Source organism: Ylistrum balloti, unplaced genomic scaffold, assembly GCF_031769215.1.
Source record: "Ylistrum balloti isolate Yb309-2 unplaced genomic scaffold, AGI_CSIRO_Ybal_v1 Utg371804, whole genome shotgun sequence".
Classification (NCBI taxonomy): Eukaryota; Metazoa; Mollusca; class Bivalvia; order Pectinida; family Pectinidae; genus Ylistrum; species Ylistrum balloti.
This window is the reverse complement of record NW_026782900.1, coordinates 111888-139573: the sequence shown is the minus strand read 5'-3', so window position 1 is coordinate 139573 and position 27686 is coordinate 111888. Positions and strand designations below refer to the sequence as shown.

The 27686-nt window shown below is 34.5% G+C and overlaps 1 protein-coding gene across 2 annotated transcripts; it reads left to right on the top strand.

Annotated features, from left to right (window-relative positions):
• The first annotated feature begins 4177 nt into the window (after positions 1–4177).
• LOC132563625 (HIV Tat-specific factor 1-like) lies at positions 4178–24122 on the top strand. Of its 2 annotated transcripts, none has more exons than XM_060228365.1 (8): positions 4178–4247; positions 5045–5210; positions 5367–5799; positions 6211–6419; positions 6688–6857; positions 9099–9207; positions 22756–22845; positions 23658–24122. In XM_060228365.1, exons 2-8 carry the CDS (start codon positions 5076–5078, stop codon positions 24102–24104), a joined length of 1593 nt encoding a protein of 530 aa, XP_060084348.1. In that variant the 5' UTR covers positions 4178–4247; positions 5045–5075; the 3' UTR covers positions 24105–24122. The 2 variants fall into 2 exon arrangements, with proteins under 2 accessions (XP_060084348.1, XP_060084349.1); XM_060228366.1 differs by having other exon boundaries at positions 4179–4264.
• The last annotated feature ends 3564 nt before the right edge of the window (positions 24123–27686 follow it).

Here is a 27686-nt window from a genome sequence, read left to right as displayed (position 1 = left end):
ACCATGATGCATAGACTGGAAGATAACTACATAGTGAAAGAGATGATGACACCTATGGTGGGAAGGAAGATACTACTTGAAAGACAGGTAGACGCATTACCGTGGAGAAGACACCTAGTGGCAGTGAGGAAGATACAACGTAAAAAAGACAGGCAGACGCCTCGTCTTGGAAGATACCTAATGGAAAAAAAGTTATCTACTGCTGAGATATACCTAGTGGAGAGGAAGTTACATGTATCTAGTGGGAAAGAGGAAGACATCTACTGGCGGAGATATACCTAGTGGAGAGGATGTTACAAGTATCTAGTGGGAAAGAGGAAGACATGTACTGACGGAGATATACCTAGTGGAGAGGAAGTTACAAGTATCTAGTGGGAAAGAGTAAGATTTAGCATGAGAGACAAAAAACTCACTTCTCTCCAATTATAACATAAGTATATTTGATAAGGAGAAAATAAAACCTTCCATCGATTTACAATCCTGGAGATAATCCCCTATCCCGCGCAGGATAATTTCTCTGACAACCCACTGAAGGATCAACCATTGAGGAATATTTCACCAAATATCTGTATTGTATTAGTAATCTAGTCATGTATTTTGAAAGATGTTTGATTCAGTTAGTCGGCAGATAATGCTACAGAGGCAATGTGGTCAATACTATGATATTAGATTTCTGAGTCACTGGTCACTGTTCTTTTGAAACCAATCAATATTGTTGATTAAGAAATCAATTGAATTTTGGAGTTATGTACCTCCTCATCCCCTCGCCGAGGTTTTCGTGAGCCAGTTATCTCAAACTGATCTCAGGTGAAAGAGGTTTGTGTTCGTTCTTGTGGCACTCCCTAATATTTATAGAGAATGGTCAGAAAATTGCAAAGACAGATTAAGTAAGAATGGGGTCTTCTGTGTATGTCACTTTCTTTAATGTTTTTTAGGTTAATCGACTCCTCGGTCGAAAAATTTCATGTACTAGCTCTTTTTGTAAATGTAGTGACCATTGTCAAGTGGAAGGTGCCATTTCTGTCAGCATACTTTGTTGAGAAGATTTGGATGTCCATCTTCTACTCCATCATACCCCTTATTCAGAATAAATCAGAGTAACGTTATCCTTCTCTGGTTATGACAAATTTATTTTAGAAGTAATGTGGTACAATAGTTGAGTCATTCTAAGATTTGACCTCGAACTATTTGTAGAATAATTCTTGTTTTTTTTTTTTACATATATATACCAAGATCAAGGTCAGTCGTTTAGAATCAGTATCGAGTTGTGCTTCAGGTTCAGGTTTACGTGGATAAAAAGGAGATTGTGGACACTGTGCTTTCTTAGTGTATCGAGTGCATATACTGACAAACAATAGTACTGGGACAGAGAGTTCTGATTACACAGATATAAATACCCATTGTGTATGGTTTACTTAAGTCTATGTTTACGTCTACGTAGCTATGGTTACTAAGTTATTATTAAATATAAAGTGTTTTGGTCATCATCATGATCTCAATGGGAAGTATTCAGGATATCTCTGTGCGATATATAGGTGATGCTCGTAAATACAATGTAGGCGTTTTGGCTTCATTGTTACAAACATGGTTCTCATTTAAGGCCGTCGTGTTTGGTAGACTCGTTATATTTGGTTTTGTTATCAATGTACTTTTTGAGAGGTCTTTTTCTCTTTATTTTTTGTTCATATTTTGCCCTCGTTTCATCCATCTTAAATTGGAATCAATATTCTGTAAGCATGTCGGTGGGAGCATGGTATTGTGTATGATAATTCAAAACCAACAAGCCAAAGCTTCCCATACGATCAACTTTAACCGGAAGTTATCACAGCACGCAATGAGGACTGTCGACCAATTGAATAGATTAAAAAATGTATTGACCGACAAAATACGTTTTCTAACCTTCATGTGGAAATGAAATCATACTAGAAGTCTTAAATATGTCAAATAAATTTAACAAACATATACGTTAATAGTTTGAAACGTATTTTGAAGAAAAGGTTGAAAAATTACATTTTAACCATTCAAGATTAGAGCATGTTTGATGTACCTGGTTTCCGGTTTAATATTCGGGAGATTTTATCACTTTCGTCACTTTCGTCACTTTCCGTGAACGAGAAATACATCGTCTCTTACACGGAAGCAGCCGAAAGGTCCCGATTTGGCATCTCCTAACTACAATCAAACTGCATGATGTGGATGTTCTTTCGATTAGGATCAAGTATTTGAATATTTAGTGTTTACAACTTTACCCTCCGAGTTTAGTCTATTAGGACAAGTCAACATTGCTTAAAAACTGTTCTAAAGCATTTTATTATTTGTTAATTAACAGAACGAAAACTCTAAATGGCAAAGAGAAAAGAAAACGGTGGGTGAGAAGATTCTGATTTCAATAAAGAAAACTGGTTAAACATATAAGAACCGCCTTTTCAAATTGTGAAAAACAAGTGTTACCAATGTAACCACTAAATAACCTTCTGATCATGTTGATGTATTGTTTTCTAGAAGAAAAAGAAGAAGAAGAAGAAGAAGAAGAAGAAGAAGAAGAAGAAGATGATGATGATGATGATGATGATGATGATGATGATGATGATTTGTTAAAATCTTACGAAATATAAAACAAATATTAAAATAGATTTAGATTCCTAGAAAGTTGAACTTGCTTTTAAGAGATCTATCAATAATGTTTACCTGGTCACACGGACTGGACATATCCACCAATTTTTTTGCTCCAGAAAATTATGTCTTTTTTTTTAATACTGAAGACGTTATCTATCTTGGTTTTCGGCCAGTCTGTGTTTAATGTGTTTGGGACCATTGCTACCTTGGAATGTTTGTCTTTCTTGCATCAAAAAGCGACTTTTAGAACCTTTGGAAAACAAACACTGAATTATGCTCTACCGTGTGACAACTGTTCAGCGACATACTTATTTCTAGTACCTGTGTGGTTTTCACCTGTACAGGCCAGACTGTACCTATGTTTTACCACCACTATTGACTTTGATCTGACCATGGGTAAAGAGGGAGCAAGAAGTTGTAGTTCGAGTGCCGTTAAGACGACAGAGGAAAGATTAGAGGAAATTACAGCGATGATCTCCATTATTGTGACAAAAACCGAAATAGACAAAAAGATAGAACATATCACAGATACGACGGAGGAGAAGTTTGCTAGACTAAAGGAGGATATTCGGAAGGAGAATCGTGAACTGTTGGATAAGTATGAAGGGAGAATATTTCAACTCGAGAAAGAAAATGAGGAACTCCGACAGACTGTTGGAAACCTAGAAACTATGTATGGGACTTCAGGAAGCACATAAGGAAGCGAACAGTAGATACAACAACCTTAAACAACAGGGGCGGAAAAATTCGGTTCGTATCTTCGGTTTGGATGATCCGACAGAGAAAGAGACAGCTGAGGAATGCAAGGAAAAAGTGACCAGTCTTGTTAACTCGAAGCTTAAGTTGGCACTCAGCGGCGATGACATAGATATAACTAATATGAATGTGGCTGATTAATATAAAATATCTATGCATGTTTGGAAAACTGGAATGAATGATCTTTTTTCTGTACATTATGTATTACTGTCATGTGCGAACGTCCTTTGAAAAAAATGAATAAAATATGAGTTATATAAAAAAAATATTGTTTACCTGTATTACGAGTAACAATAACTTTGTTTACTCCATGCACTGCTTCCGGTTTTGATTGTCTGTATAACTTACATGTATAAGATTTCTAGAGAAAGGTCATTTGCTGTAATTTAAGCTTACATGTATTACTATGTAATTAGTCAAAACCTTAATTTGCAAGCCATGTTTCAATTCTTACTTTGGAAAATGACCTCTTGTTTCACGCTACACGCGTGAATGAGTGGAACAAATTAATCTGAATCTGAATCTATCGAAATATTTCATGATGATCGATCGCATACACAAGTTTTTTTTTAATAACAGGGCATAAGGTGTGTAGGAGTTACTTCCCGTGGATCAGGGTGTCGTAAAAAGGAAGCAAACATTCAGATTAAATAAAGGCTTTATTGTTGACTAAACAAAATAACTAACTTGTTTTCTTTGAATTACATGCAATTTTTTCATATTTCTTCTGAATTTAATTGTGAGTATGAAAATATGCGACATACACCACGACTAAATTACGGAAGTTGTAAGAAATATGGCCGCCAAAATTGAGAGAATCTAAGGGAAATTGTCCGCAGTTGGATTTGTGTGTGTTTTCTATGAATTAGGGGAAGGTACTCGATATATTTTTGTATGTATTCGTTAAGTACCTATTCCACATTTGATTTTCGTCCGGAATTATTGTTGTTACTTTGCCAAGTATGTAATATCCTTAGAACTATAACCTTTGACTCGGGGGGAAAACGTGCACCGTACGTTATGCTATAGTCATGCGATAACCTAATACAATATGCCGATAACCTAGTTATTTATAAGGATATGTAACTACGTACCGTCAAAGTGCGTTACAGACATTATCTAGACCTGTTGAGAGTTGGTACTGGAAATAGCGAACTAACAGCAGAAAATTGGAGATTCAAATAACCGATAATATTTTTGAAAGTTTATAGTGGAAAATAAAACTTCATTAGATATTATGGTGTGAATAGCTGTGCTACAACCAGTTCAGGTATTTGTGAGGATTACAGAATGTTAAAGCCAAAAGTCCTGACCTATTTGTAACTTTACTGACTGCTACACATGGAATTCAGTTATTTATTTTTTTGTCCTTCCCAATAAAATCTTGAAAAATAGTGCTTTAGGATTAGACGGAGAAATCTTGTGAGTCAAATCAAAACGAAAATTTTCTTATCTGTCATACATTTTAAACAATGCAACATAACTTGTAATGTACTATTAAAAGTGACCGCTATTTCATGTTGAAGTTACATGTGCATGTACGAGACCTAAGGTATTCCTCTCGAGGAAGCTATTTGTTGTCATTTTAAAGCAGTTTGGTATCAACAGCACATTATTATTATAAAATTCTGTGTTCTATTATTAACTAAATATTTCTCAATTACTATTTAAGGGAAACCTAATACACCCTTACTAGCTGTCCAATGGAGGAATCTGATTTTGAGGCACAGCTTGTGCAGGAAAAGATAGAGGAAGAACAGAAAAAAAGAAAGACTAAGGTTGATGATGATGGGACTGAGTATGAATGGAATGAGGAAAAACAGGCCTGGTTTCCAAAGGTATTTTAACAATATGACATGTTTCTTAATGAATACTTCTAACAGAAATACTTCTGATTATATAGAGATAGCTATGAAGTTTGATTGATGATACAAGCATGTATACATTAATGTGTTGACTGAATTTGTTTTTTTCTTTATTTTTGCTGGTTATAGATTGATGATGATTTCATTGCCAAATATCAGATGGGCTATGGCACTTCTGCAGAGACAGGCTCTGTAACTTCTGATTTCCCTGCCGCTCCAGCAGACATCAACAGCCTTGAGTACAAGGAGTGGTATGAGCAATATTGTAAGAAATATTATGGGGATCAGTGGGCCCAGGGTGAAGAAGCTGCAGGAGGTGTAGAAGCGAAAGTTAGTGGAGAGGAAGGTGGTGATCATTCAGAAGATGAAAACAGTGATGAATACAGGAAGAAATATTTTGATTACTACGCATACTACTATGGACATGATGAAGCAGTGGCATATTGTGGTTATGATTATTATAATCAAGAAAACTCGGAAGAAAAGGCAGCAGATGAAACTCAACAGGATAAGAAGGGAAAGAAAAGAAAAAAGGCAGCAGAACCAAAAAAACCAGAAGAACGTAATAAAAAATGTTTTTCCTATCAATTAATAAATCTTCACTCTCCAATATCCTTAGGTTTCATTCTTGTCAAAATTGATTCTGAATACCATTAAACTGATCATTGTTAGAGTTAGGGTTATATCAGTACTTTGAAGGTTGAATAGAACTTGCCGTCGTGGAAATCAAGGGCTGTCTTACAAATATACTGCTGCTTGATTTATCATGGTATATGTTTTGTCATGATATTTCAACATTGAAGAGAAGATACCTATGTACATATTTTGTTTATTGTTTTGTAAAATCAATAATATTCTTTGAAATTAATGTTTGTTATCTTTACTGAATAATTGATATCATTGTCTTCACTTTTCTTGATTTTAATTTTTCTACACATGTATTTGTATAAAATATTTTGTCTGATAATTGTAGCTCCATCCTGGTTTGAGGTTGATGAAACAAAGAACACCAACGTATATGTGTCTGGGCTGCCACTTGATATCACTGACGAGGAATATCGCGAATTGATGAGCAAGTACGGCCTCATAATGGCCGACCCTGTCACCCGTGGCCTAAAACTCAAACTGTACAGGGACAATGAAGGAAATCCTAAAGGTGACGGACGTTGCTGTTATATAAAGGTAAGGTCTACCTGGTTGAGGCATCCAAAGTGAATAGAAGACCATTACATTATATTAAGGTGTAAAGCCACTTTTCTTAAACACTTGAATCCTTTGATACAGTTTGAGGGAAAATGGACAAAGGGAGATAATTGCATTGTTTTCAATTTTGATATAGGTGGCAATATCTGTGTTAGTAGGAGTTAAGAAAAATAACTGAATTACTAACCACGGTCATTAATTCATTTTTTAAGATGTGTTAGTAACAAAGATTTTCTATTGTGTGAAGGTGGAGTCTGTGGAACTAGCAAGGAAGTTTCTGGATGACTCTGAATTAAGAGGTCACAAGATAAAAGTTGAGCTGGCTAAGTTCACTATGAAAGGTGATTTTGATCCCAGCAAAAGAAGAAAAAAACTCAGCAACAAAGACAAACGGAAGTTCAAGGAAAAACAGGAAAAGTAAGAACAAGTTTTGTCTTTTGTTTTATTATTGCATTCACTATGATATGTAATTATGGTTCTTAAATATCAATTAGATGCATGTTCCTTTTTTTGTTATTCATTAACTAATTTATCATGAATGCTAACTGTCTTGTGATAAATGAGATATCTTTACCTATTCTTTACTTCAAAATGACTGTAAGTTCTTGGAACTTTCATGACATTAACACTTGGCTTAAGGAAAACTGTAGCATACAAAATCTATAAGCCATTTTTATATTTTACCTTTTAAAGATACATTTTTATGATGGTGGGCTATTCAGATTGCTCTGCGTCCATGGTCTGTGGTCTGTTCAGGCGTCCATCCGTTAACAATTTTTGTTATTGCTATTTCTTGAGAAGTCCTGGATGGATCTTTCTCAAATTACATATGTAAGTTTCCCTTGGTCTCTAGTTGTTCCCGTTTGATGTTGGGACTGACCAAAAAACAAAATGATTGACAGGCAGCCATCTTGGATTTTTTCAATGATCTCTCTCAAATTTCATATGTAGGTTTCCCCAATGTCCTTAGTTGTGCCCATTTAATTTTGGGTCTGATCAGGAAAACAAAGTTGAAAGGCGGCCATCTTGGATTTCGAATTTGAAAGATTTTTATTGATATTTCTTGAGAAGTTCTTGATGGATCTTTCATAAATTTCATATGTAGGTTGCCCTTGGACCCTAGTTGTGTCAATTTGATTTTGAGACTGTTGGGAAAAACAAAATAACCGACAGACAGACATGTTAGATTTTGACTTCGAAAGTTTGTTATCACTATTACGTGAGAACTACTGTATAGATCTTTCTCAAATTTCATGTAAAGGGTTCTTAATGTCCCTAGTTGTGCCTGTTTAAGTTTGGGACTGAGCAGAAAAAAAAATGGCCGACAGGCAACTATCTGGGATTTTGTCTAGTAAAGATTGTAATTGCTCTTTCTGAAGAAGTACTGAATGGATATCTCTCACATTTCATATGTATGTTCCCTTTTATCTCTCCTTGTACTCGTTTGCTTTTGGAAATGATCATAAGAAACAAAATGACTTCCAGGTGGCCATATTGGATCTGGCAAGTTAAGGTTATTATTTATTTCTGCAAAAAAATGTTCAAATATCTTATCATTAAGAGCAAAAACAGGGAAGAGAAGAGAAAAAAAGGTAAAAGATCCAACTTTCAAAAAGCATATAAAGATCAAACAATGGTGGGCTCTAGGATCCTGCTGGGATCTCTTGTTAATTTCATATGTCTCTGTGAGTGAGATTTACCACATAACAGTGATTGTATTAGAGAAGAGGGAATAACTTCACAATATAAATTTTGTAGGGTGTTCAAAAATTTCTCTCAAGTTTAGGATAGTACCTTGAAAAAAATTACAAATATAAAAAGACCTGGAGAACTGGACATTTGCCTAAGATATTTGTTATTGTTTTAATGTATCTCTTTATTGAAAATGAATTAGTCTTCCCATAGGGATATATGTAACTGTGTTCTCTACGCTTGCAGCTTCAATTAATTTCTCCGAAAATTTGGCCAAATTGAAGTTAGTTATGAAATTTAGGCATGATATAGTTCAGAGTTTGATTGAGTAAATGACTAATCATATTTATCACAGAGGAACTAAATGATTGTTTGATATCCAGAATTTGATTTTAATTTCCAATTTTTTCTTATGGTCATCTTTCATAAGTGCCTTAGGTGGTCGGTTGGTGCAGTGGTAACGCACTTGCCTTTTACCTAGCCATCCGGGGTTCGATCCCTGGAATGGACGTGAAAAGGTAAGGGGTCACCTGCCTGACCATGTGAGTTTTCCCTGGGTACTCAGTTTTCTTTGCACAATAAGACTCCTCGCACGCTTACATCCCGGCCAACAAGAGTGATTAGTATAAGTTGAAATAACTTGTTTCGCGATTGTTGTAAAATGAATAAAGTTTATGTCTCTATAAGTGCCTTAGAGATGAAGTTAGCATTAGTGCTAAATAGATGTTTGAAATGAATATTGAGCTAGCAGTAATTATGTTGATGTGATAAGCAGGATACATCAACTTATTGAAATCTAGATAGGATTTAAGTTATATATGTAGGTTTTACATTACTAAACCCCCAAAATAAAGATGGGGAGTTGTGTTGAAGTAGTAGGATCATACTGCCTAAGGTGACTTGATTTTTTATCATGACACTATTGTTGAAAATTTTAATGGCTTTTTCCTTTCACTGATTACACAGATTGTTTGACTGGAGGCCAGAGAAAAAAGACTTAGGACAAGGTCCCATGCGACCAAAGAATGAAAAAGTTGTTGTCTTGAAGAATATGTTTGATCCAAGTGAATTTGAAGTAAGTACTTATGTACCATGCTGTTATCATGAAACAACTGAAAAAATTTTATGTCTTTTTTTTTCTGATATCAGATACTGAATCCAGGGGTAAGTGTTGATAGAAGACCATAGTTGTTGAAAGGTTTATAGAAGATTGTGTGTCTAAAAATAATCCAGCCTTATATCATAAAAGATATTAAGACTAAGAAACTGAGAGAAAAGGCTCTTGACACTCGGAATAAGATAGATGGAATATCCAGTTAATGATAAATTCAAGATATTTTCTATGAATTTTAGTTACTGAAATCATCACAAACGTAGATCTGAGGATTGTCTCCCTTTTGATCAAAGACATTTTAGTTGGATGCTTAATGAAGGTTATTTCCCTTTGTACAGTTTCAGTATTTCACTAGGCAGAGTTTGCTCCATAAAGATGGTAGCACAGATTTAAATAAGCATGTGTTATGATACTGATATGCCAGGTATATATCCCTACCACATCCTTAACTTGGTCGGTTGCTCATGAAATTAGATACCGGTAGTATTTGTCTCTTCTAGAATCTGGCTGGAGAAATTAGTGAAAGCAAGAATATATTTCTTTGTTGATTTTTGTCGGTGAAATAATATGTAAAAAAAAATCTCTTCCTTGAGTCTGTAAAAGAAATAGCAGGAAATGAATCACTTTTGTATTTCTTAATCTTGCAATTTTTGTTTGTGAAATATTCTTTTTAAGTAGTTATGGACCTCTCTCTGGATTCTTGTTTGTGAAATTAGATTGTGTATGTTTTGTTTTGGATTCTGTTTAATGAACTTTGTAGGTATGGATCTTTTTCTGACTCTTGGTACAGGAAATAAGTAGTGCAAAATTGCTTCACATTTCATTTTGGTTTGTGAAATTAGCAGTGTTGCATGTCTCTAGGGTTCAGGATTGTGCAGTTAGCTAGTATGCATCTTTTTCTTTGTTCTGGTTCATGAAGAGTTCAGGTCGCGATTCTAGTTAATGTAAATGGTAGATAAATATATGACTTAATTGTATTTGTGTAGCAATTAGTAAGAAGAAATCACTTTCTGATTTACGCAATTAGCAGATGTGTTTTCAGTTTGATTCTAAGTCATGAAATTAGTAAATATAATCTTTTTCTTGGCCTGAGTTCGTGAAATCAATAAGAATACATATATTTCCTTCTTCTGGTTCGTGAAAGTAGAAGGTATACACCTCTTTCTGGCTTCTGGTTCATTATATTCGATGGTATACATTGCTGTCTTTTTTTTCTGGTTCCTGAAGTTAGAATGTATACATCTCTTGATTCTGGTTAGTAAATTTAGTAGCTACATATCTTTTTGAGGTTCTGTTCCTGAAATCAATAGATACAGATCTCTTTTGAGATTCTACTCAAAATGATACAACTCAGAACTGTATTATGTTGAAATGTTAAAAAAATCAAGCATTGTTGAATGTGAACTTGGAACTTTACATAACATGATGAGCTTACATTAAAGGTGATGATAATATAAGAGACATAAATTGATTAAGTAAGACTGACTTCATTATTTGTGTGTGCTGAAGAGCTGAAGATTGTACAGTGATTGCCCAGTTTTGGATCTTTTTATTTCAGTTTCTGGTTTGTTCATTTTTTACCATACCACTTAGATATCAAAACAAAATTCTGTGACACTCCAACTGTACTATAAATGATTTACTGAAGCACTGTGTAAATGTACATTCATTGTGTCAATGCAATTCCAACCATAATTTGGTAATATCTGATGATCCCTACTCTCAGGAATCATATAAAACACAAAGGGGACAAAATAGATTTGACTGACAGTGATGCCAAAAGACTCCTCCTCTGCCAGAATCACCAATTTTGGCACTCATGATTCACTGAAATATTCTTGTATCACTTTAGACCTGCAAGTTAGTGTTTAACGGATAGCAGTAATGAAACAGGAGTTGATGATATAAAAAAAGTAACTTCATAGGAATTATGGTTTTAAGTTATTGCAATGATTGAATGAATTTACCATGATATTCATTTTTGTATGTGTACCACTGGTTTGAAGTGCAATATTTTTGTAAGAAATGTTGACAAATCCAGAATTCTGAAGATAGAAGTAGTTTCTTTACAGTGCTTATCATATATTACCAACATTTTTTTTCAATGGAAACTTCATTAAAAGTTACATATCTTTAAAAAAAATTCTATGATAATGCCATCATAATGAAAAATAAACTAAAACCAACATCTAGCATCTATTACATTGTAATCACTTAGCTGTTTGATTACAGACTGAGGGGCTGATACTGTTAATTATGTTGACACTGAAAATTAATATACATTGTATATATTGTATACTGAAGTGTTGGTCCTGTAACCATATACCAAGATTCTAGACCTGTTATTACTGGACACTTCCTGTTATCACATTCTTTATATGTACCCGCTTTATACACGTGGTGATATACCAAGATTCTAGACCTGTTATTACTGGACACTTCCTGTTATCACATTCTTTATATGTACCCGCTTTATACACGTGGTGATATACCAAGATTCTAGACCTGTTATTACTGGACACTTCCTGTTATCACATTCTTTATATGTACCCGCTTTATACACGTGGTGATATACCAAGATTCTAGACCTGTTATTAATGGATCATATTCTTTATATGTACCTGTGTTATCACATTCTTTATATGTACCCGCTTTATATACGTGGTGATATATCAACGTCCGACTTATTTCCGGCATCGAAGGAAATTCTCCGAATTCAATATCATATTTAAACGTGAAACTCAGTTTTAAAAAGCGCTTTAAGCAGTATAAAAATATGACAACTATCATCACACAAGAACGAAGTTCCAACTGAACGTTAATGTGAACAGCGAAAATTTTATTTCCCTAAACAACATGATTAGTGTTATCAATGTATCCTACAGATGATATCAACATACCCTGTCATGATTAACACCGTAAAGTATTCCCATCGTCACACGTAGAAAACCTTAATGATTGAAAACTTGATCAATAGTCGAATCTAATATTGTTTAAAACTGAATTAAAAGTCGAATCTGGTGTCGTTTATTACCTCATTACTATTGGGGAGTTCATAAATATACATAAATATTAAATAACTTGTAAGTTCTGCTTCCTCAACAGATTTCGTGTTTATAAGATATTTTGTGAAATTTACCATTTGTCTTGTGCACTTAATATTTACAGCCTGTAAGAATCAAAGCTCATATCCTTTCGCAGGACATTTCTTTACTGGAATTCATACCAACGATCTTTGCATTGAAATGCTGTAAATTCAACGGAAACATCGCCGACCAAATGTTCGGACGAAATATAGATTGAGTTATATAAGCTATTTAATAATGTAATGCACGCAGCGATCGGTAATTCAAATACATAAGAGGAACATAGTTTGAAAAAGACTGGCATCGACCAAATCTGAGAAATAACTTAATTTGATGATGAATCGACACGTTGTATTTTCGATTCTGTACCTTATACTCTTAACACAATTCAGCTTTATTTATTGTTATGACCTTAAATTAAGAACTGCGATTGAAAATAAGTAAAGTCGTGAAACTAAAAGCAAAACGGCCGCTTTAAGATATTTTAAGAATGCGAAATGCTTTTGATAGAGGCGAATGACATTATTGACTTGTAGTTTCCCATATCAACTGAACCGTTCTAAACTGCATGGCATTTCTACGTCAGGGGAGGCTACTTGTGTCAAGTGGCCCCGGATCAGCACCGCTAGCAGTGACAAATTGACCTTGTCAAGTACCTGACTTACTTCAAAGGGAAACATCTCGACATGAATACACCCCTAACCTGCATATTGCTGTGTTGGTCAAATTACTTACCTCCCACAGCATATTCAATCTCACGGAGACGAATTTGAGTGTCTCAACCGACTTTATTTGATGTTTACTCACAAATGTTGACAAATATTATAAAAGATAACAGAACCGGCATTGGAAAAATAAAGCAGTACCAAAATCTGGCTACGAAAAAATATCATGTTTTTATAATTACGTCCGTAATATTACTTCTCTGATCACAAACCAATTAGTGTTGGAATTAATTTTAACATCTACTGACCTCCGTCTTCTCTAATCACGAACTCGTTAGTAGTTTTTGACTCACAGACAATTTTGTGTGGATTATGATTAAATGCGATAATAATATTGGTTTGCCGGGAGCACTTTCTAACAACCCATATTTGATTTCGTTCTCTCTTTGTCTTGCAATTTTTGAACAGGACTCTTAAAGATAAACAAATCATATAGAAAAGATAGTAAAAGTATACCTAATTTTCAATAAATCTTACTGTTTGTGTCCTCTGTATGAATAGCTGTTTGTATATTTTATGACCACCGGTTACTAACAGGTATCAATTGCATCTCTTGTTGTGAACGTTGTCTGGTTCAATATGGGAACAAGGAATAAACTAATCCAGCGGTATCAATGGTAGTTAAGATACTTCTCGTGTTGACCAGGATTTCCCATCTGGTCAAGGACAATACAGCTGTCTATTAAACACAGAATATATAAGATCGTCTGATGTAATAAAAAAACATTAGCGCGTGTGTTACACCACCACCTGCACAACGAGGAGGATAGACGACACTAGTCTTCAAGTCATCAGAGGTAAGAGAGCGGTTGAAGGGGGTATTATCTGACATTGAGGTAGATTCAAGCAATATCTGTCGCCGTACGATGTAGTGTTGGTAAACTTCCGTTCACTTCTCATTGGAATAACACTGCTGAGGTCTCGGTGATACATGATATTAACAGTAAACACGTGTTGGTGTTACTGTAAGGCATTCTGGATTAACTACTACTTATATGTGGCAATGCATTACATTGTCACAAAAACCTCTAAAATCGTTTTCAAGTATATGTATAGTTATTCTAATGTTTTAAGTTCGTGAAAAAGAAGTGGTTCAAAATTTCAAATTATCGGATTTGATTGCACTGAATAAGTGTATATTGTTAATTATTGGAGATTTGAAATGTTGACTTTCGGTTTGGGTTTGTTGCTATCTTTTACATTTCTTTCGATGGAATAGGTTAATGATAGTCTTGATTATGATCTACTGTGCGCCTCATTGAGACCCCCTACTGCGCTCGTAGAGAATCTCTGATTCCGAAACTGTCACCGTGCAAACTACTCAACATTATATGTTCGTCTCACATTCTCTGAAAGTAACAAGCGTATCATTTACAGGGTTTCACAGTTAGTTAGTGAACATTTCTGTATGATGTTACACATCGGATAAAAACAGCCAGTATACATTCCTGTGTGGTGTTGTATTCAATACCGACTGTCTATAGACTTACAATGGCAGAATCTGATGTATTTTTGTCTATTTTCTTTAATACATAGTAACTGAAATTATTCAAATACTGATAGAGTAAGTATATTATATGTACTGTTAAAATATCAATTACATATATAAATACACATTTACATTTCGTTTCAATGACTGATAGAAAGTCGGCAAATGTATCGAAGAATGACTCTATTTTTTTCGTTGTTCGTTTCGTTGTAGTATATATATATATATATATATATATATATATAGACTGTTTAGTAACTGTACGGTTGTCAAAGCTGCACAATCTATCGGGTCATAAAAACTAAAAAAAAAGAAAAAAAAAAAAACAGGTTCCAAAGGAAAGAAGTGAAAGTGACGTTAGTTTACAGAGATGAAATTTTCAATTTTACCGACCGTTATTATTATTATTTTTCAAATGTACCTTTTTATAAAGAACTTATAAAAACTAAGTTTTAATGAAAAAACAGAATTCGTGTTAATAAGAACTGAAGTCTGAGGTAAGGTAAGTCTCTACAGTTTCATAATAAAAACAAACATTGGTAAATAAATCTATTCTTTTCTATTCGGTTTCAGAGACCCTATTGTCACGTTTGTAGAACTGAATTACAAAGAAAGGTTATAAGAGCTTATCTCCGTATTCTTTAGGGGTTACGTTTTATGGATGTTGTAACATGAAACGCGACAACATTCCACCATTCAGCTCACAGAATCGATAGGTACATTTATATATATGTGAAGCGAATACGATGATGTTTTGTCTACTTCGTTATATTAAGTATTCTAAAGCATATTGTGGCATTACTATATGTTGCTTAATATTTAGATGATATATATATATATAGATATATGTTTTTTATTAGGTATTATATGAAATTTCATGAAATGTTCAAATTATCAACCATTTGACCCGTTGGCCCACAATAGAGGAAAGCGCTTACATTCAACATTTTAATGTACTACAATGTTTAATTCGACATTCCCCATACATCTCTATATATATATCGGTGTTTATTTTTCACGTACTGTGTCTGGCTCATTTTACAATATTTTCGGTCCATTCTGGAATTACGTCGTTATGCATTAATTTTTATGAAGCATCCTATTATCAGCAACATAGTTTTCATTAATTCTGTTCACGAAACATTCACGTTTAATCATACTTTAATAACAGTCGACGTAAGAAATCATATCACGTAAATTAATGTTACGATTCGTTAATATATAAATTGTTAAGGGATAAGCCTAGTTTGCTTGTTATAAATTATAATGGCTATCAACATACATAATGGTTTATAATGTCAGGGACAAGAATTTTCATTTTAAAGAAAATTATACTGAATGGCACATATTTTGTTTTTCTATGAACATTAAAAACTAATTAATCATTCCAAAGCTGGTTAGAACAGTTTTAAGTCTGATTTTAGTGTGGGAAAAACTCCGCTTGCACTATCTCTAGTCCCGAAGTGTAATTATTAACTGCACATAAGCTGTAGGTAGATTTGCAACCGTGGAGGTGAAGTGAGCTGTTTAATCTGTCCGCAGAGAAAAAAGAAAAAGTGAGACTTTTCAAGTCTGTGGGGTTACTTGTAACAGAGCTTATAGTAATGAGACATCACAAGTAAGATTTAAATAGGTGATTATTTACTGTGTATCGCTACTTAACCCCAAGTTGTGATTTAATTTCACAACTGTATTAGGCTACTTGAGGATATTACCCCCTGCACCAATATAACCAGTCCTGCTTGGGGTTTTGTAACCAAATAATTTGTCTATATGTGTATTTGTACCGTTGTTATTAGTTAGGGTATGTTTAAGGGACCCAATAACAATTAACTAAAACCCAGAAAGGGAGTTATTAAATTTAGATTTTTTCTCAGATGTAAATTAAGGAGATGAAGGCCGCTTGACTACTGTGCCCATCCCAACAATTACCTAGACCCCATTGGGAGACAATTTTTCCCGTGAAACTTTGTAAATTTGGCTGCTGCCACATCAAAGCAAGTTGTCATATGTAAAAAATGCTTATGGGAAGTTTTGAATTAATTGTGTATACTCGACGGCATGGCGAAAATGACAGAAAAGTTGTCCAATTTGGGATGGGGAAGTTACAATTTACAGAAATTAGAAAATTCCGGGGTGTATCGAATTAACTCTTATGTGCAAATGATTTTGAAATTGCACCATGAAATGTGCTTATATTTGTTATTTAATCAAATATGTATTTTTTAATTACAGAGATAAAATGACATAAAATTGCAAAAGGTGGGTCGGCGTTTTGGTAATGTAGGAGTTTGGCTTTGTCGTAGAGATGTCGGGAACTTTATGGTACTTCTTGTTTATAATGGTACACATGTAATGTAGAGGATTAAAGATAATAGTTTAGATTCATCGCCCAGATAAACTACCAACGCCTGTGTTGAAAAAGGTAGTTTAAGTCTTTTAGTAACTGTTTTTATCTCGAGTATTATACATGTATTAGATTTCTGAGAAATGCGTAAAACATCTGATTTATTGAGAAGTATTGACATTGCCTTGTTAGTAACATATATGAAGATATTGATACGTTCAATATAAAGAGTTTAATAAACCCTATCTATAGGTTTACAAAAAAAAAAAAAAAAAAAGAACACAGCGAGTTAGCATGGAATATTCGCAAAATTATTCGCATAAATAATAATAATGGTTTAAGTTTATCTGATATATAGTATGAAGTTATTTATGTGATATACAGTCAGTGTATAATAAGTGCAGGTTCTGTCAGTATATAATAAGTGCATGTTCTGTCAGTGTATAATAAGTGCAGGTTCTGTCAGTGTATAATAAGTGCAGGTTCTGTCAGTGTATAATAAGTGCAGGTTCTGTCAGTGTATAATAAGTGCAGGTTCTGTCAGTGTATAATAAGTGCAGGTTCTGTTTGTGTATAATAAGTGCAGGTTCTGTCAGTGTATAATAAGTGCAGGTTCTGTCAGTGTATAATAAGTGCAGGTTCTGTTTGTGTATAATAAGTGCAGGTTCTGTCAGTGTATAATAAGTGCAGGTTCTGTTTGTGTATAATAAGTGCAGGTTCTGTCAGTGTATAATAAGTGCAGGTTCTGTTTGTGTATGATAAGTGCAGGTTCTGTCAGTGTATAATAAGTGCAGGTTCTGTCAGTGTATAATAAGTGCAGATTCTGTCAGTGTATAATAAGTGCAGGTTCTGTTTGTGTATAATAAGTGCAGGTTCTGTCAGTGTATAATAAGTGCAGGTTCTGTCAGTGTATGATGAGTGCAGGTTCTGTCCGTGTATAATAAGTGCAGATTCTGTCAGTGTATAATAAGTGCAGATTCTGTCAGTGTATGATGAGTGCATATTCTGTCAGTGTATGACGTATTGGTAGGATAAATACACGGATATCCTAAGGAATTCTAATTCATGCGATCATCTGGGGATTGCAATCTTTACCGGTGGTTCTTCTGTGTTGCGATGTAAAACTGAAAAAAATGGTAAACCTTTGGATGGAACTTGTATAAATTGTTATTTTACCGTGACTTGTCCACGTTGTAAATATATGTACATAACGTAACCGCGTATATACATGGTAGTACCAATAATACACGTACATCACATGACCATGTATTTACACAGTAAGTACCAATAATACACGTACATCACGTGACCATGTATAAACACAATAAGTACCAATAATACACGTACATCACGTGACCATGTATTTACACAGTAAGTACAAATAAAGCACGTACATCACGTGACCATGTATTTACACAGTAAGTACAAATAAAGCACGTACATCACGTGACCATGTATTTACACAGTAAGTACCAATGAAACATCACGTGACCATGTATTTACACAGTAAGTACAAATAAAGCACGTACATCACATGACCATGTATTTACACAGTAAGTACCAATAAAACACTTACATCACGTGACCATGTATAAACACAGTAAGTACCAATAACACGTACATCACATGACCATGTATTTACACGTACATTACGTGACCATGTGTTTACACAGTAAGTACCATTAAAACGCGTACATCATGTGACCATGTACATACACAATAAGTACCAATAACACGTACATCACGTGACCCTATATATAGATAATATGTACAAATAATACACGTACGCCACGTGACCATGTATATAATCAGTAAGTAACAATAATACATGAATATGCACATGAACAGCGTGATACACATTTCAAAAGTATTTTCCCTCAAACTTTGCAGCCGTAAGTTTTATGATACCCTGTTGTCAATAACATGTTTTTTCAAATTTAATTACTGGAGCTATTTTCAATTATGTAGAAATTAATTATGTAGAACTGAATTATGGTATCTTTTCAAGAAATATGTTAGTATTCCTTTCAATGAATAAGTTAATATATCCGTCCATTAACGTTTAGCAGGAGATGGGATATTTCGGTAAATCAAATATGACGTTTTTATTATTTCGTTTCTGACCTACTTTAATTGTGTGAATTGTCGCAAGATACGTTTATCAGCACATTATAAACATATTGTTTGACAAGTTTCAGTCGATTTGGAGCACGATCGTTTGTCATTCCTCAACTGATTCTTCATCTTGGTTTCTTTCCTATCCAAAATGAAAACAGAGAGGAAGGCGAAAAAAAAAAAAAAAAAAAAATCAGGAAAGAAATAAGTAAAAGAAAAATTCGAGGAATTCTAACTGAGTATGATACGGAAGCACCAAGATAAGGTGGAACGTGCCATTGAGTAATATTAATATTTGATGGTGGAGTTTTACCAAGGAAACAAAAGGTGTAACTGGGTGGGTACTAGTAACATTTAGTTCTCGGATCAGGCGTGTACTAAACAGAAAACGGATGTAATGTGCACGGACAGTGTTCTTTTTACATAACTTAATTGTTACTCAAAACTTTGCTGTTATGGACGTTAAGAGTAATTGAAGTAATTAACTGTTCACTTAGAACACGAATCTGATTTTTCGACACAATCTCCACATGGGGAGCAGACTTCAAAATAGAGATCCAGTCGGAGAACAGGTCGAGAAAGATATGTCGCTGTCAAGGAAAATATTTCCATGGGCAAACTGCAAGAAAATTGGTTAAAAGTCAGCCATTATGTATGAATGGAAAAGAGGCTAGATGTAATATCCACAATAATTGGTAGGATCAGGTTCCTTCAAAAAACCATTATTGCTCGCGCTTGTAATCCCAGGTATGTATGCCATCTGCACGAGGCTGTCAGGTCGGGGTGCTACACGTGTCGTCTGCTCAAAGACAAATGCTACCAAGGGTCCGATTTCAAAAAACAAATTACACAATACTGGTAGAAGGTAATTCAATTATTTGATTTATGTAAGAAAGATGTCGCAAAAAGGCCGTGGTATTTTGCATGCTGGAATTTTGTCATTTCCATCCCTACAGGGGCATAGTGCTGCGCAAGCTTTTCGCATTTTTGGTGTCCCCTAAAACATTAATGCATCCATTTCACATCTGAATGCGCATGAGGTTGTTAGCAAATTGATATGTAGACTCACGTGAAGGAATTTGCCGTGATAGAATTGTAATTGGCTTCATGGGACGTGAAAGTGAATACAAGTCCACACAAGCATGCGATGTTTGGTTTTATGGAAGAACGGCAAGCAGCGGGAGGCTAAGTGATGGGTTGTGTCGCAAACCGAATCAAACAAAACTGGTTTTTATTGTATATATTAATAGGTATTCCGGTGGTACGATTTCATCTGTTACTGAAACGTATAAACGGTAAATGTCTGTTTCTTATCTAAACTCTATTGCGATAGATTACTGCACAGGAACGGTCGTTTGAAGTATTGTTCATGTTGACATTTCTTTACATTCTATTGTATTTCAGGTTTGTATAACGTGTCGAACACTGGAAACAAAATATGTAATCCTTTGTTGCAACATTGGTGCATCGTTTCAAAATAATGCATTTTTAAAGCATGCATAGTAACTCAAGCAAACCGCTCCTAAATACAAGTATCTTTAAATGGTGTGGACATCAGGTGATTGTATATGGAGTATAACGCTATAGTAATGATAAATGGTGTATGACAATATGTTATTGTATATCATATACAACACTATAGTAACTGTTAATGCTATATGACATTTGATTGTTGTATTGGTTTTCTGTAATAGTGAATTACGTAGAAGGAATTGATGCGGTACATACCACTTACAAAGATTCATCCTGCGTTTGTACGCTTTGTTTTCTTGGCCTTTCGATAGCAAGCTAATTAATCTGATATATTAAACATATAAAATTTTATTGTGGGGCTAGTGCACCACCCCATCGTCTAGGGTTAGATATTTCTTCTTTGGTCGCCTCCACAGCTTCAAAATTTAGGCCCTTAGCAACACCTAGAGTCCAAGAATGACGAAACATTTGTAATAATTCCCGTTGGCGAGTATTATTTATTACTTTATCATTCGTTGTGTGTTTTGTTTTATAGAGAAATGTCGATGTAGACAATTGTTAAAGTTTTATGGTCGGCGTTTCATTGGAAGCTATTTCACCCATAAGTGATACGATATTTGTCATATTCGACATTTTTTTGGTAATATTATTCATGTTGTCACCATTGCACTAGTCGTGGCATCACTTGGAATTTGAGCTGCAGTTTAGAACTAGCTATATTCCTGTTCATGTTTCTTTCAAAGTGCCATTGTATACAACGTTTTTTGCCGCTCTGTGCTGTTCACTTGACTGTTGTAGTCTTTGTATTCCGAGATGCTATTCACGTGTGTCTTTTGTACAATCTTCAGATATTACTCTCCAGTCGTTTCTTTGATATTGCTTTGTATATAGAGCTGTGTATTAACGCTCGCACTCGGTGTTTCTTGGAAAAGTCAATGCCCCAGATAGAATTTTGTTTTAACGGCCCATTCCATTTTTTCCTCATTCGTGTGTGCTGCACTTAACATGTCGAGAGCGGTACATACCTGTGTCCGATGTAGACATATATAAAACCCTTCTTGGCAATGATTAATGATCTGCTTTTCACATAAATTATAAGAATATACTACACATTTCGAAGACTGGTCTGCATTTTGCATCAGTTATAAACTAATCCTTTTCTTAGCATTTGTGTATAATGGTGTTTTATTCCTAATTACTATCTTTCGGTTCAAAGTTCTGGTTTAGATTATTCATTGTTTGTGTATACATTAAAGACAATTTCATTCATAATTTCATGTATAAACCACGGGAAGAAAGATACCCCAGATATAACTAAGGTTACAAATCTCGGGATATCTCGAGTAACTCGGTAACAAGTGTGACGCTGCCTTCTCTCAGATCACCCTAATCCCAACAGACAGACGAGGGTACCACTATTATTTATACGTGTCATATTCCCGGCACATGTGGAATGTGCATCTGCAGAGAAGGGAATGGTAGATGTTTACCGGTAAATGTAAGGTCGTTGTGTACCTCCTTTGGGAAAGCTTGACAACTTAAGGACATTGTTTTATGTGGTATTTGTGATAACCTACTAGATGTGATTGAAACGGTTTTTTCTCTGGTTCTATATGAGCTTTCCTTTTATTAATGATGTCACTGTATAATGATGTTATATTTTTTTGAAAAGTTTACTACACAGTGCCCTATATTAAGGAGTTTTTAAACGTAAATACACCTTTCCGAAGATTCTACATTTGTAACAGCCCATGAAGAAGTTCCTAATTTTTCTTTGGAACCTTCCACATTTCTCTTATCTAATTAGAATTATTTTAATAGATATGTTTATGACATAACTAAAAGTAGTCAATAAACAATCAATACATTTTATTGTATTATCCACTTATCTCTTTTGTAATAAAATGTGTCGATGATGAATTATAACCATTCAATACAGGTTATGCACTTTACCCTCGTAAAGCGGGTATTTCTTGGAGACCGCGGGCTTGAATTAGTGTTGTCCTTTTTTGCAGGTCGGCTCAATATAAGAATACCAGTACATCTTAGGAATATTATTCACTGTCCATTTTGAAAAATCTATGTACAGGAGAATCCAACATTAAAGAATGTCGCTGTTTTAAGTTACACTGTTTTTCTCTCTGTACAGGAGCTAACCTTGATGATTGTTTCACTCTTTCTTCACAGAAGTCAGTCTTAAGTAATGATGTTCTTTCTCCACAGAAGGAATTAACCTTAAGCTCACTTTAACCATTGGTTTTTTTCTACTTACAGGAACAGCCTACCTTAATTAATGATCTCAGGGACGATGTGAGGATAGAGTGTGGAAGATTTGGAGAAGTGAAGAATGTAAAAATATTTGACGTGAGTAGATAAGAAGCCGTAATCGAAATCAACATATTTTTTTGCAAATGTCTTATTTCACGTCTTTATCTAAATGTGTTGAATTATCTTGATCTTTGTTATCAATATTGGGTGTTGTCTCCGAATTCATCAGACTATAATCACCAGTAAATATTGTATATCGTTTTTACATATAGTACTCTATGATTAAACATTAAAAACGGGCTGTATTTTGTCAGTAAAAGTTAATTAGTGTAGGTTTTTATGATATTCCGTCTGTAGAATTCAATAGAGTAGTTATTAATGAAACTCCGTCAGTAAAAATTAATAGTGAAAATATTTTCGATATTCCGTCAATTAAAATTAAATAGTGTAGGTATTTATGAAAATCCGTCAGTAAAAATTAATAGTGAAAATATTTTCGATATTCCGTCAATTAAAATTAAATAGTGTAGGTATTTATGAAACTCCGTCAGTAAAAGATGAATAATGTAGATATTTTTGAAACTCCATCAGATAACATTAGATACTTTAAGTGCATATAGTATTCCGCCAGTAAACATTACCGTGTGTACATAGTAAACGGATATTGAGACAATCGACAAACATTGGTGATTAACATGTTAATTTTACTCGTTCCTTTGACCAAATGTCTCTGTTCAAATTATATACGTAACCCTATTTTTCTTTGGATATGAAAAGTGCATGCCCAGTTAAGTCAATTAGTTATCCGTTTAGCCGCAGTATGTCTAAAACCACGTAAAATTTTTGGAACTCTTAATAATAAAATGTCTTCAGATGATCACTACCAGATTTGGCTTTATTGATTTTAGAACCACCCAGACGGCGTGATGATGGTGTATTTCAAGACGGCAGAGGAAGCTGATGGCTGTATAAACGCCCTTCACCACAGATGGTTCTCAAAGCGTCGTGTTATGGCACAGCAATGGGACGGACGAACCAAATTCGAAATTGAAGAATCTGAGGCTGAGCGGGAAGAGAGATTATCCAAATGGGAAAAGTTTTTGGAAAGTGATGATAAGAAACCGAAAGGAGACACCAAAGAAGACATAACTGATTGTCAAAAAGACCAGGCAGCAAGCATAGATTCTGACAGCAGGGGACAAAGCAAAACTGACACTAACACTGAACCAAATCAGATTCAGGCAAATGGAAATAAAGGACAAGACGACCTCGCTTCCATGAATAATATTACAGGTTCTAGTAGTTCCGCGGATATGAATGTACAAGCTAGGCCTTCAACGGAGGAGCCTGAATAAAGTTCATTGCGAATGTCATGTTTTCTTGTCAATGAATAGCGATCATGTCCCTTTCTATTGGTTAATCATTATCACACGAGACCATAGGTCTGACCTCCTATTGACTTGCAGTTTTTATATCACAAGAGATTAAGTTCCTCCCTCTTTACTCTTTCTAGTACCACACGAGATCATATGACCGGTCATTTATTGCTTAGCTTTAATTGTATCAACTAGACCGAATATTTAAAATTCAGAACTGGTCATTTATTGCTTAGCTTAAATTGTATCAACTAGACCGAAGATCTGAAATTCAGAACTGGTCATTTATTGTTTAGCTTAAATTGTATCACACTAGACCGAAGATCTGAAATTCAGAACTGGTCATTTGTTGTTTAGCTTAAATTGTATCACACTAGACCGAAGATCTGAAATTCAGAACTGGTAATTTGTTGTTTAGCTTAAATTGTATCAACTAGACCGAAGATCTGAAATTCGGAACTGGTCATTTGTTTTTTAACTTTATCACACTTGCCCGTTGCTTGTATTAAACGGGACTTTAGATCTAAATTTTCAGACCTGCACTTTAGTGGTTCTATGAATTATAAAAAGGACACGCGATCATAGAATTAACTCTGGGATACTGTATAAGTACGTATTTCAGCGATCATCGGATTTTAGTGCTTTTCGCGCGGATCACCTAACGCTTAAATATTATTCCGCTATATGTTACTGTATGTTGATTTTACAGTTAATTTATCATCACGCTAATTACCTAGGGAGTTAATAAAAAATTTAATTTGATTAAGTAATTTTACAGTCATATAAGCCGTAAGGGAATATGTTATTTTTTAGAATGTTTTTAAGAGTCTTACTTAGTAGAAGGTATCTACCATGAAAATGCTAGTTTTATCCTAACTTTAGACATGTAGACAGACAGTATACGATACATATGTTACATAAACACTAAATAACGTACCCGTAATGAATACATCGGGGCTCCGTTTGTAAACAGCATCAGCAATTTACCATCGCTAACATGGTTCTACAATATCACAAACACTTATTGTTTGTACTCTTTGAATGTGAAAGGCATTTCATTAGATTTTGGAATTGTATAAGTACTTTATACAACACAGTATGTAAAGCAGTGATTATGTACATTAGAATGATGTGAAAAATGCCAAGTATTATCAGCCACATTGAAAGATATAAGAAATATTGTTCAAGTTACTGAAAGTGTAAAGAAGGTTATAACACTACTTCAATACACAAGAATGAAACAAGAAACATTTACTCATAGACTTCTGAAAAATGTGCAAGGAGAATCAGACCAGGTGCTCAGGAAGAGTAAGCATCTTCTGGTTCATCGACGGCAACCGCCATGTAAATCTGGGTCAATCCAAGTAAGTAAAGTCATGTTCTCGAATGAGGACAAGGTACACAACGATAGACTCAACAGGCAAACTAACGAGCATCAAACACGTCCAGCTTGATATCGCTCAAAGCAATAGAATTTTTCTCAATGAGATCACTAAAACCGTAAATCCTCCTCATAAATTTCATCAAACAGCTTATTTTGAAGCCCTGTTCTGCGAGGTGACGTGAATCGTGATAATGTAAACATGTCTTCGAATATCGAATCACCTGCGACATGTAAACACTATAGGTTTGGGATACAAGAATGTTATCCAGAAATGGAAAATTCACGCTTATCGTATAGCTTGGTGGAAATCTCTCCATGTTGGTTTCGTTGTAGAAAAAGATTTAGATAAATGGCTGATGTAGAAGAGTCTAGCGTTCTTGATTTCCAGTTCATGTGGGTATGTATGTGGTCAATAAATTTCTTGCTATTTAATGATAAGACGTCTGAAAGTGAAATCAAGCGACTTTGCAAGGTCTTTGTGGCCGTCGATAAATTCAGCCTCGCATAAAAACAAAAACAAGTCGGCCAACGGAGGAGCACAGTCGGTTGACATAGGTATGCCAATGGCCTGTTCAAAGCTCTTGCCATCGAACTAAAAAAAGATGATGTCAACCAGAAACTGAAAAAATAGAATAGATATAGTCAATTACAGGGACATAAAAAGACGCGAAAACAGTAGGAAATGTATCACTAAAGAAATTTCAAAACTGACGAGAATGAAAAAAAAAACCATGCTCCATATGAGAAACCTGCCATTACTTATTACTTACTCATTATACACGTTGACTGCTCCAACTCTTAAAGGGACTAAATGTTTAGGTCTCGCCATTGTGTCTACCGCAATTCGCTGTGTTGCTTGGAGATAGCCGAGTTCATCTTTCACCATTTGGAATCCCGTTTAAACCCACCGCTTTGTCATAATTTCTAAATTTTCAGCATCGCACATGTGTGAAGACATTGTTTACACTTTCCGAATGACAAAGATATTAAATAATGTTGGATCGATCCGGTGTTATTTTTTTGACTTTTTCATACAATGATTACACAATAAAATAAAATGTTATGATAAAAAGAAAGTGTACAACTTTTAACAATGCTCTTACCAGTTATTAAATGAAAATCTATTTAGTCTCTTTGTGAAATGATACGCTAAATAATTGAAAAACTGAAAAGATGCCCTTAAACTTATCTTAGTTATAATCTTATTATATCGCCACTGAACAGATGAGTAAACCTTTCTGAAGTAGCTTGAATTTACCTGTGCCTTAAATCATTACTTTCGCGGTGTACATGTAATGATTCTTGTGGTAAGTGCAACAAATATTAGAATCTATTTATATCCAGCAATCCATCTTATAATGAATCAGATATTGTTTTGTGAAAGGAGCTGATTATGTTTTCCTTCGTACTATGTTTGTAACTTTCCGGTTTTCTTTTAGGCCTCTTCAAGGGCAACATATCAGACCTTATTTCTACGTAAATACATATCACCGGTATAAAGACCTGGAATGACTCTCCAATATTGTCTGGCGGAAAAGATTAAAGATCTTTACCTGCTGTGCATCTTTGTTTCTCTTGTCATTGATAATAACAATATTTATTCTATAAGTAGCGCTGCCATTGTCGCAATAAACCTGCTACATATTTTTTTGCTGTATTTGGTACTGGCGAAAAACCGCTATAATTTAGCTCGTGAGTTCATTCGACAGTCTTACTTTCTGCAATTGCTTTAAAATCACGTTGATAAAAGCGAATTAATATGGTGTTATGAACAAGATTAGTTACGAAAATTCATAAAATTGCTGTCATATTCGTTAAAGTTTGGAACTATATTTGTGCGCGGATGAATTATTTTTGGCGTACGTCATTATGCCAAATTCAGCGTAACGTCAACGCCAGGTAAACAAAGATTGAATAACAAAACTTTCGATGTTTTGATTGTCTGATTTTCAATCAATGTTGCAGGATAAATATAATACATGGTGATTGTTCTCGATAAAGCAGAAAAATCTCGCTTTGCCGGAACAACAGGTCTTATTCTGGTACTTTTACAGGGTCTCTGTGTGAGTATTTTGTTTGTGTTTAGCCCCCCGTTTCATCTTTTTATAGTTTAAATAAAGTATTTTTCCTTATTTTAAGTCATCGGATGACAGTACAATTTATTTTCCATAATTGTT